Below are 16,675 nucleotides of genomic sequence, written 5' to 3' on the forward strand. Positions count from 1 at the left end.
GCTTCCATCCCTTCTTCTGTCCCTCCTTCAAAGTCATACGCAGCTTTGTAAATATCAAAAAGTATACGCTACTGCTCTTTGCCCTTGAAAATTGAAAAATTATTCAAAGAGTTGAGAGCCAGAGAGTGCCTTTATAGAAAACAAAACGGAAGCCTTTTCAACTTAAAGCTACTTGCGCGTTACAGAAAATTGTGGAACCCTCTTACGTAACGACTGAAAAATAGAAAAAGAATCTACGATGAGCGAAATATTAAAGATGCTGGCTCAAATTATAATAAAAATAGGAAATGGCTAACACATTCTTGAACAGGAACAAAGGCAGTCTAGCATAACTACTTTTCAGTACAAAAACGATACATATGACAGCACGTTAGAGATTGCTGAGGCTTATGCTAGCTACTGTTTTCACACTGATGTCATTTCTAATGCGGCCTATCATCTTTTTTCTCATTTGCCACAATCCGTCTTATGTTCAACATGTCATGAAGTTCATGACTTCAATCGCAACCTGAAAACAACAAGTGCTGGTCTTGGTGGTATTCAACCCAGCCGCATAAAAATGAGTGCGCGTGCTGTTTCTGATTTTCTGGCAACCATAATCAACCTAGCATTCAAATCTGGCATCTATCCTTTGGAAATCAAATGAGGTAAACTCGTTCCCGTTTTTTAAAAAGGTGACTCCAACCATCGACCCATTTGCGCTCTATTTTTTTCAATAAAATATTTGAAAAATTACTTGAAATTTGCTTTACGAGATACCTCAGTAAATTTCAGATTCTATGACTTTCCCAATTTGGTTTTCGGGAAACACATTCCGCTGACTTCGCTTTGTTATCTGAAACCAAAACGCTAATGAGAGCAATTGATGGTGGGTGCTACGCATTTTCTGTATTTGTAGGTTTCACCAAAGCATTCGACACTATCAACCACACATTCATTTTATGAAGCTTGACGCAATAGGCATAACTGGTCCCACACTCTCATTAACAAAAACCTTACTTAACAGAAGGCAGTTTGTTAGTCTTTTAAGCTATAAATCTTGACCTAACATACCAAATATGGGACTACCCCAAGATTCGAATCTCGGCCCAATTTGTTTCATATTTTCAATAATGACTTACCCACTTATCTTGCTACTTCATAAGCTTATTTTATGAGGATGACACAGGAATTGTTAACACTGATAGATGTCTTCAATCTCCGAGACACAAAGTAAATAATGACCTGGCAAGCCTGGCGGCTTGGGTGTACTGAATGGGTGTACTGAAGAGTTCCGAGGGTAACGTCTGTTCGTAACCGAAAAGGTTGGCGACGCAGAGCAGGAACAGCTGGTTGCCCGAATGGCTCACACTCATGCTAAGCACTGGCGATCCGGCTGGCCCAGTGGTTGCACAGGAGGAATGGAAGAGACGATCTGGCTGGCCTTGTTCTAGGGCTCTTCTTCTTTATTACACTTACCCCCTGTGCGAAAGCGCAGCCATCCTGGCGACTTACGACGCGGAGACGAGCGGGTCATAGAATTGTTTCAGGTGGCGAACGTGAACAACTTACCGTCCACGGCGGCGCTTGTCGGATGTCGATGTAAGCGGCTCTATGAAATAGTTGACCGGAGAGGTGCGTTCGGCGATGCGGTATGGTCCATCATACTGCGAGAGAAGGGTTGTCGAAAGTCGAGGCCTGGTAGCAGGCACGGACAAGAAGACAAGTGTGCCGGGTGCGAAGTTCGGATTCGTAGCGTCGCCATTGCGATTGGCTTTTTGTCCTTGTTAGTCGGCGGAGGTGAACTTTCGAGCTAATTGACGGCATTCCTCGGTGTATCGGGTGACGGCTGAAACGGGAACACATTCTAATGCGTCTGGTGTATAATGCAAAACCGTATCGATGTTATGGGAAGGATCGCCACGGTAGAGAAGAATGTATGGAGAAAATCCTGTAGTGCTTTGTGTAGTCGTACTATATGCGTACGTGACAAATTGGAGGATGATGTCCCAGTTTGTATGCTCCGATGAAACGTACATGACGAGCATATCACCAAGGGTGCGATTGAAATGCTCTGTAAGCCCGTTAGTTTCAGGATGGTACGCCATGGTGGTCCGGTGAACTATGCGGCATTGACCAAGCAGAGTTTCAGCCACCTGCGACAGAAACACATGACCTCTATCACTACGCAGCTTCCGAGATGGGCGATGACGAAGAATGAAACGATGGAGCAGAAAGGATGCAGCGTCACTGGCGGTCGCTGCAGGTAGAGCAGCGGTTTCAGCATAGCGTGTAAGGCGATCAACTGCAACAATAATCCATCGTTTTCCAGCGGGTGTTAGCGGTAGCGGCCCGTACAGGTCAATTCCCACACGGTGGAAGCACGAGCAGGGCACGGAAGCGGCTGTAATAAACCGTGGGCCGGATGAGGTGGAGATTTGCGGCGTTGGTACTGCGGGCACGAGTGGACAAACTTTTGGACAAAAGTAAACATTCCTCGCCAGTAGTAACGTTGCCGCAGGCGCTCATACGTCTTCAAAACGCCTGCGTGTGCACATTGTGGGTGAGTGTGGCAAGACGCGCACATGTCGGACCGCAAAGTCCTGGGGATAACCATGATCCACTTGCCACCATCGGGCTGGTAGTTGCGTCGATACAAGAGGTTATCCCGGGCAGCAAAATGGACAGCCTGGCGACGCAGGGAGCGGGAGATGGGAGATGCAGGAGAGCCAGAAAAGAGATCCAAAATAGAGGCCACCCAAGGATACTGGCACTGTTCTGAGGCGAAGGTGTCGATGTCGACTGAGGATACCACCCTAATGGCGGAGAGTGAGGCCGTTTCAGCTGGCAGCGGAGAGCTGGACAGAGCATCAGCGTCAGTGTGCTTGCGACCTGAGCGGTATATGACGTGTATGTCGTATTCTTCAATGCGCAGAGCCCAGCGGGCAAGGTGTCCAGACGGGCCTTTAAAAGGATAACCAACAAAGGGCGTGATGGTCAGTAACCACATTGAAAGGCCTGCCGTATAAATAAGGTCAAAACTTCCCGAGTGCCCTAACGATGGCCAGGCCTTCTTTTATGTGACGCTGTAATTGCGTTCCGCCTTCGTCAGCGCACGACTGGCGTATGCAACGACGTACTCGGAGTAACCAGACTTGCGCTGCGCAAGGACCGTGCCAAGGCCGATACCACTGGCAGCGGTATGCACTTTAGTTAGGGCGATGGGGCCGTGGTGTCGCAGTATAGGCGGAGACGTCAGGAGATGGCGTAAGGTCACGAACGCGGTGTCGCATGCGGGAGACCAGGTGGATAGGTCGTTGGCTCCACTTCAGCTTTGTGTCAGAGGTGATATTATCGAAGCAAAATTGCGAACAAAGCATCTGAAGTAAGAACAGATACCGATGAAGGCGCGGAGTTCTTTGAGTGTCTTAGGCTTCGGAAATTATGCCACAGCGCGAAGTTTTGATGGGTCGGGGCAAATGCCGTCTTGTGATATGACATGACCTATAATCATGAGCTTGCGCGTGGCAAACTGGCACTTTTTCAGGTTCAGTTGCAGGCCTGCGTTGGTCAAGGACGTTAACACTTGCCTAAGGCGAAGAAGATGCGTACTGAAATCAGGGGCGAACCCAACGATGTCATCGAGGTAGTACAAACACGTGCTCAATTTTAGGCCGCGCAAGATATTGTCCATCATTCGTTCAAACTTTGCAGACGCATTGCACAGGCCAAATGGCATCACAGTAAATTCGTATAAACCATCAGGCGTAATGAATGCAGTTTTAGGGCGATCAACTGCTGACATCGGGCCTGCCAGTAGCCCGAGCGTAGATCCAACGAAGAGAAGAATTTAGCGCCTTGCAAGCTGTCCAGAGCGTCGTTGATGCGCGGTAGAGAGTAGGTGTTTTTTCGCGTTATCTTATTAAGATGGCGATAATCGACGCGAAACCGAATGGAACCATCATTTTTTTCTGACGAGAACCACCGGTGGTGCCCACGGGTTATGGGAAATCGAATGTCGCCGCGCTGAAGCGTGTCGTTCACGTACTCACTGATCACTTGACGCTCCCTGGCGGATACGCGGTACGGGTGCTCCTGCAATGGCGCGTTGGAGCCAGTGTCGATGTGGTGGCTGACGGCTGACGAGCGGACCAGAGTAGGCTGAGCGACATCAAAAGAACAGCGGAACTGGGCAAGCAGGTGAAGAAGCTGGGAGCGCTGCTGGGAAGTAAGGTAGCGCCTGCTGCGAGCCTCATACTTATGTGGAAAGGGACTGATGTTGTCCGCGACAGACGATTTTAGCTGATTCTGAGTGGTTGGAAGGCATGTATTCTTGGAAAAATGGCCGCCAAAGGAGCAGCGTGAACGTGAGCAGCTTTAGAGGCTAGGAAAACTGCCTTAAAATGTTTAGACTTGAGGGGAAGCTTCGTTAACAAACTATAACACGGCAATCAGCACTCGAATACAATTATAACCCTAATAATTATTGTAAATATTCATCTCATCTAATGCGCGCGCTGTTGCTTTGTCTCTGCGTGTAGTAGTTAAGAGAGCCAGTTTAAGGGCGGAGAAGTGGGAAGGAAAGGAAAGTCTCTGAAGCAAACTTGCAGCGCCGTGGTTTTAAAGTGCAACCGTGGTAGAGAAACGGAAGGCGATATAAGCGTGCGTGGCCATGATACGCACACGACAAACAACCTTAAAATATTTAGACTTGAGGGAAAGCTTCGTTAACAAATTATAACACGGCAATCAGCACTCGAATACGACGAGAGAAATTATTGAGACGTGGAAAATTCCCTTGAAATAAATCTGGTTTGCGAGACAAATGCTTGTATGTATTGAACCTCTTAAAAGATGAGGGGGAAGTATGCGCTCCCCGAGAGGGCATCGTCAGCACGAGACCACCACCAGGCACCTTACAGAGACGTGGAGAGCTTCGCGGCCGGAACGAAGCCCCCCCTCTCCGCCGGCCAAGAATGGAAAACGCGCTTTCCGATCGCTCAAGGTTGCGCGGGAATACTATAGCGCTAGAGTCTAGGAAAAGCTTAAACAGGTGCGAGGGCGCCACGCATAGCGTGGCAAGCTAGCCGCCAGAATAGCTATCTCAAGTACTGCTGCTGGCGAGGGCAAAATACCTTCGTGTAATTATAATAACCCTAATAGGACTTCTTTCAGAGAAAAAAAAAACAGAAAAAAAGGAAACGGCTCAGAAGGCTATACTACGAGAGCTATGACTGATACATATCTATATATATATGTATTCATCTCATCTATGGGATCGCATGCGCGCGCTGTTGCTTTGTATCTGCGTGTAGTAGTTAAGAGAGCCAGTTTTAGGGCGGAGAAGGAGAAAGGAGAGGAAAGCAATATTGCAGTGCCGTGGTTTTTAAGTGCAACCGTGGTAGGGAAACGGAAGGCGATATAAGCATGCGTGTCCATGATACGGACACGACAAACTGCCTCAAAATATTTTGACTTGAGGGGAAGCTTCGTTAATAAACTATAACACGGCAATCAGCACTCGAATATGATTATAACCCTAATAATAATTGTAAACATTCATGTCATCTAATGCGCGCGCTGTTGCTTTGTCTCTGCGTGTAGTAGTTAAGAGAGCCAGTTTAAGGGCGGAGAAGTGGGAAGGAAAGGAAAGTCTCTGAAGCAAACTTGCAGCGCCGTGGTTTTAAAGCGCAACCGTGGTAGAGAAACGGAAAGCGATATAAGCGTGCGTGGCCATGATACGCACACGACAAACTGCCTTAAAATATTTAGAGTTGAGGGAAAGCTTCGTTAACAAACTATAACACGGCAATCAGCACTCGAATACGACGAGAGAAATTATTGAGACGTGGAAAATTCCCTTGAAATAAATCTGGTTTGAGAGACAAATGCTTGTATGTATTGAGCCTCTTAAAAGATGAGGGGGAAGTATGCGCTCACCGAGAGGGCATCGACAGCTGAGGCCAGCACCACGCACCTTACAGAGATGTGGAGAGCTTCGCGGCCGGAACGAAGCCTCCCCTCTCCGCCGGCCAAGAATGGAAAACGCGCTTTCCGATCGCTCAAGGTTGCGCGGGAATAGTATAGCTCTAGCTTGTAGGAAAAGCTTAAACAGGTGCGAGGGCGGCACGCATAGCGTGGGAAGCTAGCCGCCAGAATAGCTATCTCAAGTACTGCTGCTGACGAGGGCAAAACACCTTCGTGCAATTATAATAACCCTATTAGGATTTCTTTCAAAGAAAAAAATCAGAAAAAAAGGAAACGGCTCAGAAGGCTATACTACGAGAGCTATGACTGATACATATCTATATATATGTATTCATCTCATCTATGGGATCGCATGCGCGCGCTGTTGCTTTGTCTCTGCGTGTAGTAGTTAAGAGAGCCAGTTTAAGGGCGGAGAATGAGGAAGGAGAGGAATGCAATATTGCAGCGCCGTGGTTTTACAGCGTAACCGTGGTAGGGAAACGGAAGGCGATATAAGCATGCGTGTCCATGATACGCACACGACAAACTGCCTTAAAATATTTAGACTTGAGGGGAAGCTTCGTTAATAAACTATAACATGGCAATCAGCACTCGAATATAATTATTACTTCAATGTTGCCCGGAAAGGTAGCTCAGTAGGTTGGTTCGTCAAGCCACCGGTTACTTTCAAGCGCCATAGCTGCTGCTCCGAGCCTTATACTTATGTGGAAAGGGACTGATGTCGTCCGCGACAGTCGATTTTAGCTGATTCTGAGTGGTTGGAAGGCATATATTCTTGGAAAAATGACCGCCAAAGGAGCAGCGTGAACGTGAGCAGCTTTAGAGGCTAGGAAAACTGCCTTAAAATGTTTAGACTTGAGGGGAAGCTTCGTTAACAAACTATAACACGGCAATCAGCACTCGAATATAATTATAACCCTAATAATAATTGTAAATATTCATCTCATCTAATGCGCGCGCTGTTGCTTTGTCTCTGCGTGTAGTAGTTAAGAGAGCCAGTTTAAGGGCGGAGAAGTGGGAAGGAAAGGAAAGTCTCTGAAGCAAACTTGCAGCGCCGTGGTTTTAAAGTGCAACCTTGGTAGAGAAACGGAAGGCGATATAAGCGTGCGTGGCCATGATACGCACACGACAAACAACCTTAAAATATTTAGACTTGAGGGAAAGCTTCGTTAACAAATTATAACACGGCAATCAGCACTCGAATACGACGAGAGAAATTATTGAGACGTGGAAAATTCCCTTGAAATAAATCTGGTTTGCGAGACAAATGCTTGTATGTATTGAACCTCTTAAAAGATGAGGGGGAAGTATGCGCTCCCCGAGAGGGCATCGTCAGCACGAGACCACCACCAGGCACCTTACAGAGACGTGGAGAGCTTCGCGGCCGGAACGAAGCCCCCCCTCTCCGCCGGCCAAGAATGGAAAACGCGCTTTCCGATCGCTCAAGGTTGCGCGGGAATACTATAGCTCTAGAGTCTAGGAAAAGCTTAAACAGGTGCGAGGGCGCCACGCATAGCGTGGCAAGCTAGCCGCCAGAATAGCTATCTCAAGTACTGCTGCTGGCGAGGGCAAAATACCTTCGTGTAATTATAATAACCCTAATAGGACTTCTTTCAGAGAAAAAAAAACAGAAAAAAAGGAAACGGCTCAGAAGGCTATACTACGAGAGCTATGACTGATACATATCTATATATATATGTATTCATCTCATCTATGGGATCGCATGCGCGCGCTGTTGCTTTGTATCTGCGTGTAGTAGTTAAGAGAGCCAGTTTTAGGGCGGAGAAGGAGAAAGGAGAGGAAAGCAATATTGCAGTGCCGTGGTTTTTAAGTGCAACCGTGGTAGGGAAACGGAAGGCGATATAAGCATGCGTGTCCATGATACGGACACGACAAACTGCCTCAAAATATTTTGACTTGAGGGGAAGCTTCGTTAATAAACTATAACACGGCAATCAGCACTCGAATATGATTATAACCCTAATAATAATTGTAAACATTCATGTCATCTAATGCGCGCGCTGTTGCTTTGTCTCTGCGTGTAGTAGTTAAGAGAGCCAGTTTGGGGCGGAGAAGTGGGAAGGAAAGGAAAGTCTCTGAAGCAAACTTGCAGCGCCGTGGTTTTAAAGCGCAACCGTGGTAGAGAAACGGAAAGCGATATAAGCGTGCGTGGCCATGATACGCACACGACAAACTGCCTTAAAATATTTAGAGTTGAGGGAAAGCTTCGTTAACAAACTATAACACGGCAATCAGCACTCGAATACGACGAGAGAAATTATTGAGACGTGGAAAATTCCCTTGAAATAAATCTGGTTTGAGAGACAAATGCTTGTATGTATTGAGCCTCTTAAAAGATGAGGGGGAAGTATGCGCTCACCGAGAGGGCATCGACAGCTGAGGCCAGCACCACGCACCTTACAGAGATGTGGAGAGCTTCGCGGCCGGAACGAAGCCTCCCCTCTCCGCCGGCCAAGAATGGAAAACGCGCTTTCCGATCGCTCAAGGTTGCGCGGGAATAGTATAGCTCTAGCTTGTAGGAAAAGCTTAAACAGGTGCGAGGGCGGCACGCATAGCGTGGGAAGCTAGCCGCCAGAATAGCTATCTCAAGTACTGCTGCTGACGAGGGCAAAACACCTTCGTGCAATTATAATAACCCTATTAGGATTTCTTTCAAAGAAAAAAATCAGAAAAAAAGGAAACGGCTCAGAAGGCTATACTACGAGAGCTATGACTGATACATATCTATATATATGTATTCATCTCATCTATGGGATCGCATGCGCGCGCTGTTGCTTTGTCTCTGCGTGTAGTAGTTAAGAGAGCCAGTTTAAGGGCGGAGAATGAGGAAGGAGAGGAATGCAATATTGCAGCGCCGTGGTTTTACAGCGTAACCGTGGTAGGGAAACGGAAGGCGATATAAGCATGCGTGTCCATGATACGCACACGACAAACTGCCTTAAAATATTTAGACTTGAGGGGAAGCTTCGTTAATAAACTATAACATGGCAATCAGCACTCGAATATAATTATTACTTCAATGTTGCCCGGAATGGTAGCTCAGTAGGTTGGTTCGTCAAGCCACCGGTTACTTTCAAGCGCCATAGCTGCTGCTCCGAGCCTTATACTTATGTGGAAAGGGACTGATGTCGTCCGCGACAGTCGATTTTAGCTGATTCTGAGTGGTTGGAAGGCATATATTCTTGGAAAAATGACCGCCAAAGGAGCAGCGTGAACGTGAGCAGCTTTAGAGGCTAGGAAAACTGCCTTAAAATGTTTAGACTTGAGGGGAAGCTTCGTTAACAAACTATAACACGGCAATCAGCACTCGAATATAATTATAACCCTAATAATAATTGTAAATATTCATCTCATCTAATGCGCGCGCTGTTGCTTTGTCTCTGCGTGTAGTAGTTAAGAGAGCCAGTTTAAGGGCGGAGAAGTGGGAAGGAAAGGAAAGTCTCTGAAGCAAACTTGCAGCGCCGTGGTTTTAAAGTGCAACCGTGGTAGTGAAACGGAAGGCGATATAAGCGTGCGTGGCCATGATACGCACACGACAAACAACCTTAAAATATTTAGACTTGAGGGAAAGCTTCGTTAACAAACAATAACACGGCAATCTGCACACGAATACGACGAGAGAAATTATTGAGGCTTTTAAAATTCCCTTGAAATAAATCTGGTTTGCGAGACAAATGCTTGTATGTATTGAACCTCTTAAAAGATGAGGGCGGAAGTATGCGCTCACGGAGAGGGCATAGTCAGCACGAGACCACCACCAGGCACCTTACATAGATATGGAGAGCTTCGCGGCCGGAACGAAGCCTGCCCTCTCCGTCGGCCAAGAATGGAAAACGCGCTTTCCGATCGCTCAAGGTTGCGCAGGAATAGTATAGCTCTAGCGTCTAGGAAAAGCTTAAACAGGTGCGAGGGCGGCACGCATAGCGTGGGAAGCTAGCCGCCAGAATAGCTATCTCAAGTACTGCTGCTGGCGAGAGCAAAATATTTCGTGTAATTATTATACCCCAAAAGGGCTTCTTTAAAAGAAAAAAAAACAGAAGAAAAGGAAACGGCTCAGAAGGCTATACTACGAGAGCTATGACTGATACATATCTATATATGTGTATTCATCTCATCTATGGGATCGCATGCGCGCGCTGTTGCTTTGTCTCTGCGTGTAGTAGTTAAGAGAGCCAGTTTAAGGGCGGAGAAGGAGGAAGGAGAGGAAAGCAATATTGCAGCGCCGTGGTTTTAAAGCGCAACCGTGGTACGGAAACGGAAGGCGAAATAAGCATGCGTGTCCATGATACGCACACGACAAACTGCCTTAACATATTTAGACTTGAGGGGAAGCTTGGTTAATAAACTATAACACGGCAATCAGCACTCGAATATAATTATAACTTTAATGTTGCCCGGAAAGGTAGCTCAGTCTGTTGGTTCGTCAAGCCACCGGTTACTTTCAAGCGCCATAGCTCCTGCTCCGAGCCTCATACTTATGTGGAAAGGGACTGATGTTGTCCGCGACAGTCGATTTTTGCTGATTATGAGTGGTTGGAAGGCATAATTTCTTGGAAAAATGGCCGCCAGAGGAGCAGCGTGAACGCGAGCGGCTTTTGAGACTAGGAAAACTGCCTTAAAATATTTAGACTTGAGGGGAAGCTTCGTTAACAAACTATAACATGGCAATCAGCACTCGAATATAATCATAACCCTAATAATAATTGTAAACATTCATGACATCTAATGCGCGCACTGTTTCTTTGTCTCTGCGTGTAGTAGTTGAGAGAGCCAGTTTAAGGGCGGAGAAGTGGGAAGGAAAGAAAAGTCTCTGAAGCAAACTTGCAGCGCCGTGGTTTTAAAGCGCAACCGTGGTAGAGAAACGGAAGGCGATATAAGCGTGCGTGGACATGATACGCACAGGACAAACTGCCTTAAAATATTTAGACTTGAGGGAAAGCTTCGTTAACAAACTATAACACGGCAAACAGCACTCGAATACGACGAGAGAAATTATTGAGACGTGGAAAATTCCCTTGAAATAAATCTGGTTTGCGAGACAAATGCTTGAATGTATTGAACCTCTTAAAAGATGAGGGGGGAAGTATGCGCTCACGGAGAGGGCATCGTCAGCACGAGACCACCACCAGGCACCTTACAGAGATGTGGAGAGCTTCGCGGCCAGAACGAAGCCTCCCCTGTCTGCAGGCCAAGAATGGAAAATGCGCTTTCCGATCGCTCAAGGTTGCGCGGCAACAGTATAGCTCTAGCGTCTAGGATAAGCTTAAATAGGTGCGAGGGCGGCACGCATAGCGTCGGAAGCTAGCCGCTAGAATAGCTGTCTCAAGTACTGCTGCTGGCGAGGGCAAAATACCTTCGTGTAATTATAATAACCCTAATAGGACTTCTTTCAAAGAAAAAAAACAAAAAAAAGGAAACTTCTCAGAAGGCTATACTACGAGAGCTATGACTGATACATATCTATATGTATGAATTCATCTGATCTATGGAATCGCATGCGCGCGCTGTTGCTTTGTCTCTGCGTGTAGTAGTTAAGAGAGCCAGTTTAAGGGCGGAGAAGGAGGAAGGAGAGGAAAGCAATATTGCAGCGCCGTGGTTTTAAAGCGCAACCGTGGTACGGAAACGGAAGGCGATATAAGCATGCGTGTCCATGATACGCACACGACAAACTGCCTTAACATATTTAGACTTGAGGGGAAGCTTGGTTAATAAACTATAACACGGCAATCAGCACTCGAATATAATTATAACTTCAATGTTGCCCGGAAAGGTAGCTCAGTCTTTTGGTTCGTCAAGCCACCGGTTACTTTCAAGCGCCATAGCTCCTGCTCCGAGCCTCGTACTTACTGTGGAAAGGGACTGATGTTGTCCGCGACAGTCGATTTTTGCTGATTATGAGTGGTTGGAAGGCATAATTTCTTGGAAAAATGGCCGCCAGAGGAGCAGCGTGAACGCGAGCGGCTTTAGAGACTAGGAAAACTGCCTTAAAATATTTAGACTTGAGGGGAAGCTTCGTTAACAAACTATAACATGGCAATCAGCACTCGAATATAATCATAACCCTAATAATAATTGTAAACATTCATGACATCTAATGCGCGCACTGTTTCTTTGTCTCTGCGTGTAGTAGTTGAGAGAGCCAGTTTAAGGGCGGAGAAGTGGGAAGGAAAGAAAAGTCTCTGAAGCAAACTTGCAGCGCCGTGGTTTTAAAGCGCAACCGTGGTAGAGAAACGGAAGGCGATATAAGCGTGCGTGGACATGATACGCACAGGACAAACTGCCTTAAAATATTTAGACTTGAGGGAAAGCTTCGTTAACAAACTATAACACGGCAAACAGCACTCGAATACGACGAGAGAAATTATTGAGACGTGGAAAATTCCCTTGAAATAAATCTGGTTTGCGAGACAAATGCTTGTATGTATTGAACCTCTTAAAAGATGAGGGGGGAAGTATGCGCTCACCGAGAGGGCATCGTCAGCACGACACCACCACCAGGCACCTTACAGAGATGTGGAGAGCTTCGCGGCCGGAACGAAGCCTCCCCTCTCCACCGGCCAAGAATGGAAAACGCGCTTTCCGATCGCTCAAGGTTGCGCGGGAACAGTATAGCTCTAGCTTCTAGGAAAAGCTTAAATAGGTGCGAGGGCAGCACGCATAGCGTGGAAAGCTAGCCGCCAGAATAGCTATCTCAACTACTGCTGCTGGCGGGGGCAAAATACCTTCGTGTAAATATAATAACCCTGATAGGACTTCTTTCAAAGAAAAAAAACAGAAAAAAAGGAAACGGCTCAGAAGGATATACTACGAGAGCTATGACTGATACATATCTATATATATGTATTCATCTCATCTATGGGATCGCATGCGCGCGCTGTTGCTTTGTCTCTGCGTGTAGTAGTTAAGAGAGCCAGTTTAAGGGCGGATAAGGAGGAAGGAGAGGAAAGCAACATTGCAGCGCCGTGGTTTTAAAGCGCAACCGTGGTAGGGAAACGGAAGGCGATCTAAGCATGCGTGTCCATGATACGCACACGACAAACTGCCTGAAAATATTTAGACTTGAGGGGAAGCTTCGTTAATAATCTATAACACGGCAATCAGCACTCGAATATAATTATAACTTCAATGTTGCCCGGAAAGGTAGCTCAGTCGGTTGGTTCGTCAAGCCACCGGTTACTTTCAAGCGCCATAGCTCCTGCTCCGATCCTCATACTTATGTGAAAAGGGACTGATGTTGTCCGCGACAGTCGATTTTTGCTGATTCTAATTGGTTGCAAGGCATAATTTCCTTGGAAAAATGGCCACCTGAGGAGTAGCGTGAACGCGAGCGGCTTTAGAGGCTAGGAAAACTGCCTTAAAATATTTACCTTGGGGGGAAGCTTCGTTAACAAACTATAACACGGCAATCAGCACTCGAATATAATTATAACCCTTATAATATTTGTAAATATTCGTCTAATCTAATGCGCGCGCTGTTGCTTTGTCTCTGCGTGCAGTAGTTAAGAGAGCCAGTTTAAGGGCGGAGAAGTGGGAAGGAAAGTCTCTGAAGCAAACTTGCAGCGCCGTGGTTTTAAAGCGCAACCGTGGTAGAGAAACGGAAGGTGATATAAGCGTGCGTGGCCATGATACGCACACGACAAACTGCCTTAAAATATTTAGACTTGAGGGAAAGCTTCGTTAACAAACTATAACACGGCAATCAGCACTAGAATACGACGAGAGAAATTATTGAGACGTGGAAAATTCCCTTGAAATAAATCTGCTTTGCGAGACAAATGCTTGTATGTATTGAACCTCTTAAACGATGAGGGGGGAAGTATGCGCTCACGGAGAGGGCATCGTCAGCACGAGACCACCACCAGGCACCTTACAGAGACGTGGAGAGCTTCGCGGCCGGAACGAAGCCTGCCCTCTCCGTCGGCCAAGAATGGAAAACGCGCTTTCCGATCGCTCAAGGTTGCGCAGGAATAGTATAGCTCTAGCGTCTAGGAAAAGCTTAAACAGGTGCGAGGGCGGCACGCATAGCGTGGGAAGCTAGCCGCCAGAATAGCTATCTCAAGTACTGCTGCTGGCGAGAGCAAAATATTTCGTGTAATTATTATACCCCAAAAGGGCTTCTTTCAAAGAAAAAAAAACAGAAGAAAAGGAAACGGCTCAGAAGGCTATACTACGAGAGCTATGACTGATACATATCTATATATGTGTATTCATCTCATCTATGGGATCGCATGCGCGCGCTGTTGCTTTGTCTCTGCGTGTAGTAGTTAAGAGAGCCAGTTTAAGGGCGGAGAAGGAGGAAGGAGAGGAAAGCAATATTGCAGCGCCGTGGTTTTAAAGCGCAACCGTGGTACGGAAACGGAAGGCGATATAAGCATGCGTGTCCATGATACGCACACGACAAACTGCCTTAACATATTTAGACTTGAGGGGAAGCTTGGTTAATAAACTATAACACGGCAATCAGCACTCGAATATAATTATAACTTCAATGTTGCCCGGAAAGGTAGCTCAGTCTGTTGGTTCGTCAAGCCACCGGTTACTTTCAAGCGCCATAGCTCCTGCTCCGAGCCTCATACTTACTGTGGAAAGGGACTGATGTTGTCCGCGACAGTCGATTTTTGCTGATTCTAATTGGTTGCAAGGCATAATTTCTTGGAAAAATGGCGACCTGAGGAGTAGCGTGAACGCGAGCGGCTTCAGAGGCTAGGAAAACTGCCTTAAAATATTTACCTTGGGGGGAAGCTTCGTTAACAAACTATAACACGGCAATCAGCACTCGAATATAATTATAACCCTTATAATCTTTGTAAATATTCGTCTAATCTAATGCGCGCGCTGTTGCTTTGTCTCTGCGTGCAGTAGTTAAGAGAGCCAGTTTAAGGGCGGAGAAGTGGGAAGGAAAGTCTCTGAAGCAAACTTGCAGCGCCGTGGTTTTAAAGCGCAACCGTGGTAGAGAAACGGAAGGTGATATAAGCGTGCGTGGCCATGATACGCACACGACAAACTGCCTTAAAATATTTAGACTTGAGGGAAAGCTTCGTTAACAAACTATAACACGGCAATCAGCACTAGAATACGACGAGAGAAATTATTGAGACGTGGAAAATTCCCTTGAAATAAATCTGGTTTGCGAGACAAATGCTTGTATGTATTGAACCTCTTAAAAGATGAGGGGGGAAGTATGCGCTCACCGAGAGGGCATCGACAGCACGAGACCACCACCAGGCACCTTACAGAGATGTGGAGAACTTCGCAGCCGGAACGAAGCCTCCCCTCTCCGCCGGCCAAGAATGTAAAACGCGCTTTCCGATCGCTCAAGGTTGCGCGGGAATAGTATAGCTCTAGCGTCTAGGAAAAGCTTAAACAGGTGTGAGGGCGGCACGCATAGCGTGGGAAGCTAGCCGCCAGAGTAGCTATCTCAAGTACTGTTGCTGGCGAGGGCAAAATACCTTCGTGTAATTATAATTACCCTAATAGGACTTCTTTCAAAGAAAAAAAAAAACAGAAAAAAAAGGAAATGGCTCAGAAGGCTATACTACGAGAGCTATGACTGATACATATATATATATATGTATTCATCTCATCTATGGGATCGCATGCGCGCGCTGTTGCTTTGTCTCTGCGTGTAGTAGTTAAGAGAGCCAGTTTAAGGGCGGAGAAGGAGGAAGGAGAGGAAAGCAATATTGCAGCGCCGTGGTTTTAAAGCGCAACCGTGGTAGGGAAACGGAAGGCGATATAAGCATGCCTGTCCATGATACGCATTCGACAAACTGCATTAAATTATTTTGACTTGAGGGAAAGCTTCGTTAACAAACTATAACACGGCAATCAGCACTCGAATGCGATGAGAGAAAGTATTGAAACGTGGAAAATTCCCTTGAAATAAATCTGGTTTGCGAGACAAATGCTTGTATGTATTGAACCTCTTAAAAGATGAGGGGGGAAGTATGCGCTCACCGAGAGGGCATCGTCAGCACGAGACCACCACCAGGCACCTTACAGTGATGTGGAGAGCTTCGCGGCCGGAACGAAGCCTCCCCTCTCCGCCGGCCAAGAATGGAAAACGCGCTTTCCGATCGCTCAAGGTTGCGCGGGAATAGTATAGCTCTAGCGTCTAGGAAAAGCTTAAACAGGTGCGAGGGCGGCACGCATAGCGTCGGAAGCTAGCCGCTAGAATAGCTATCTCAAGTACTGCTGCTGGCGAGGGCAAGATACCTTCGTGTAATTATAATAACCCTAATAGGACTTCTTTCAAAGAAAAAAAAACAGAAAGAAAAGGAAACGGCTCAGAAGGCTATACTACGAGAGCTATCCCTATTGCAAAAACCAGCGCCTCCCTGTGCCTTTCCAGTGCGTTTTCTGCACTGGGAACGCTGCAAATGCGCTGGAAGCGACAATATTTCACTGGGTGGCACACGCTGTGACGCTTCGAGTGCTGATTTGCACTGGGTCTGTGCTGGGCCAACGCTGGCATCGCTGTATTTCACTGGTGCCAGTGCGCAGCGCACTGGGTACACAAGTTGTAGGCGGCACGCTGGGACGCTGGGCGCTGGAGCCATTGCGAAATGCGCTGGGGGCACCGAAAAAGGTCTGCAGTCACTGGTACACTGCCACGCTGTGCGCTGGGGCGCTGGGGCCAGTCCGCTGGAGAGGCATGCACTGGTTGTTGGACGCTGGGAAGGTGGCG

The 16,675-nt window shown here is 46.9% G+C and overlaps 1 protein-coding gene across 1 annotated transcript in view; it reads right to left on the reverse strand.

The window, feature by feature from the left end:
* LOC126527842 (uncharacterized) overlaps positions 1–16,675 on the reverse strand; it is an 87,360-nt gene that overhangs the window by 49,246 nt on the left and 21,439 nt on the right. Inside the window, exon 7 of the mRNA XM_072285702.1 lies at positions 4,032–4,140. Coding sequence (XP_072141803.1) covers positions 4,032–4,140 — 109 coding nt within the window. The remainder of the gene's footprint in view (positions 1–4,031; positions 4,141–16,675) is intronic.

Source organism: Dermacentor andersoni, unplaced genomic scaffold (assembly GCF_023375885.2).
Source record: "Dermacentor andersoni unplaced genomic scaffold, qqDerAnde1_hic_scaffold ctg00000039.1, whole genome shotgun sequence".
NCBI classification, from domain to species: Eukaryota; Metazoa; Arthropoda; class Arachnida; order Ixodida; family Ixodidae; genus Dermacentor; species Dermacentor andersoni.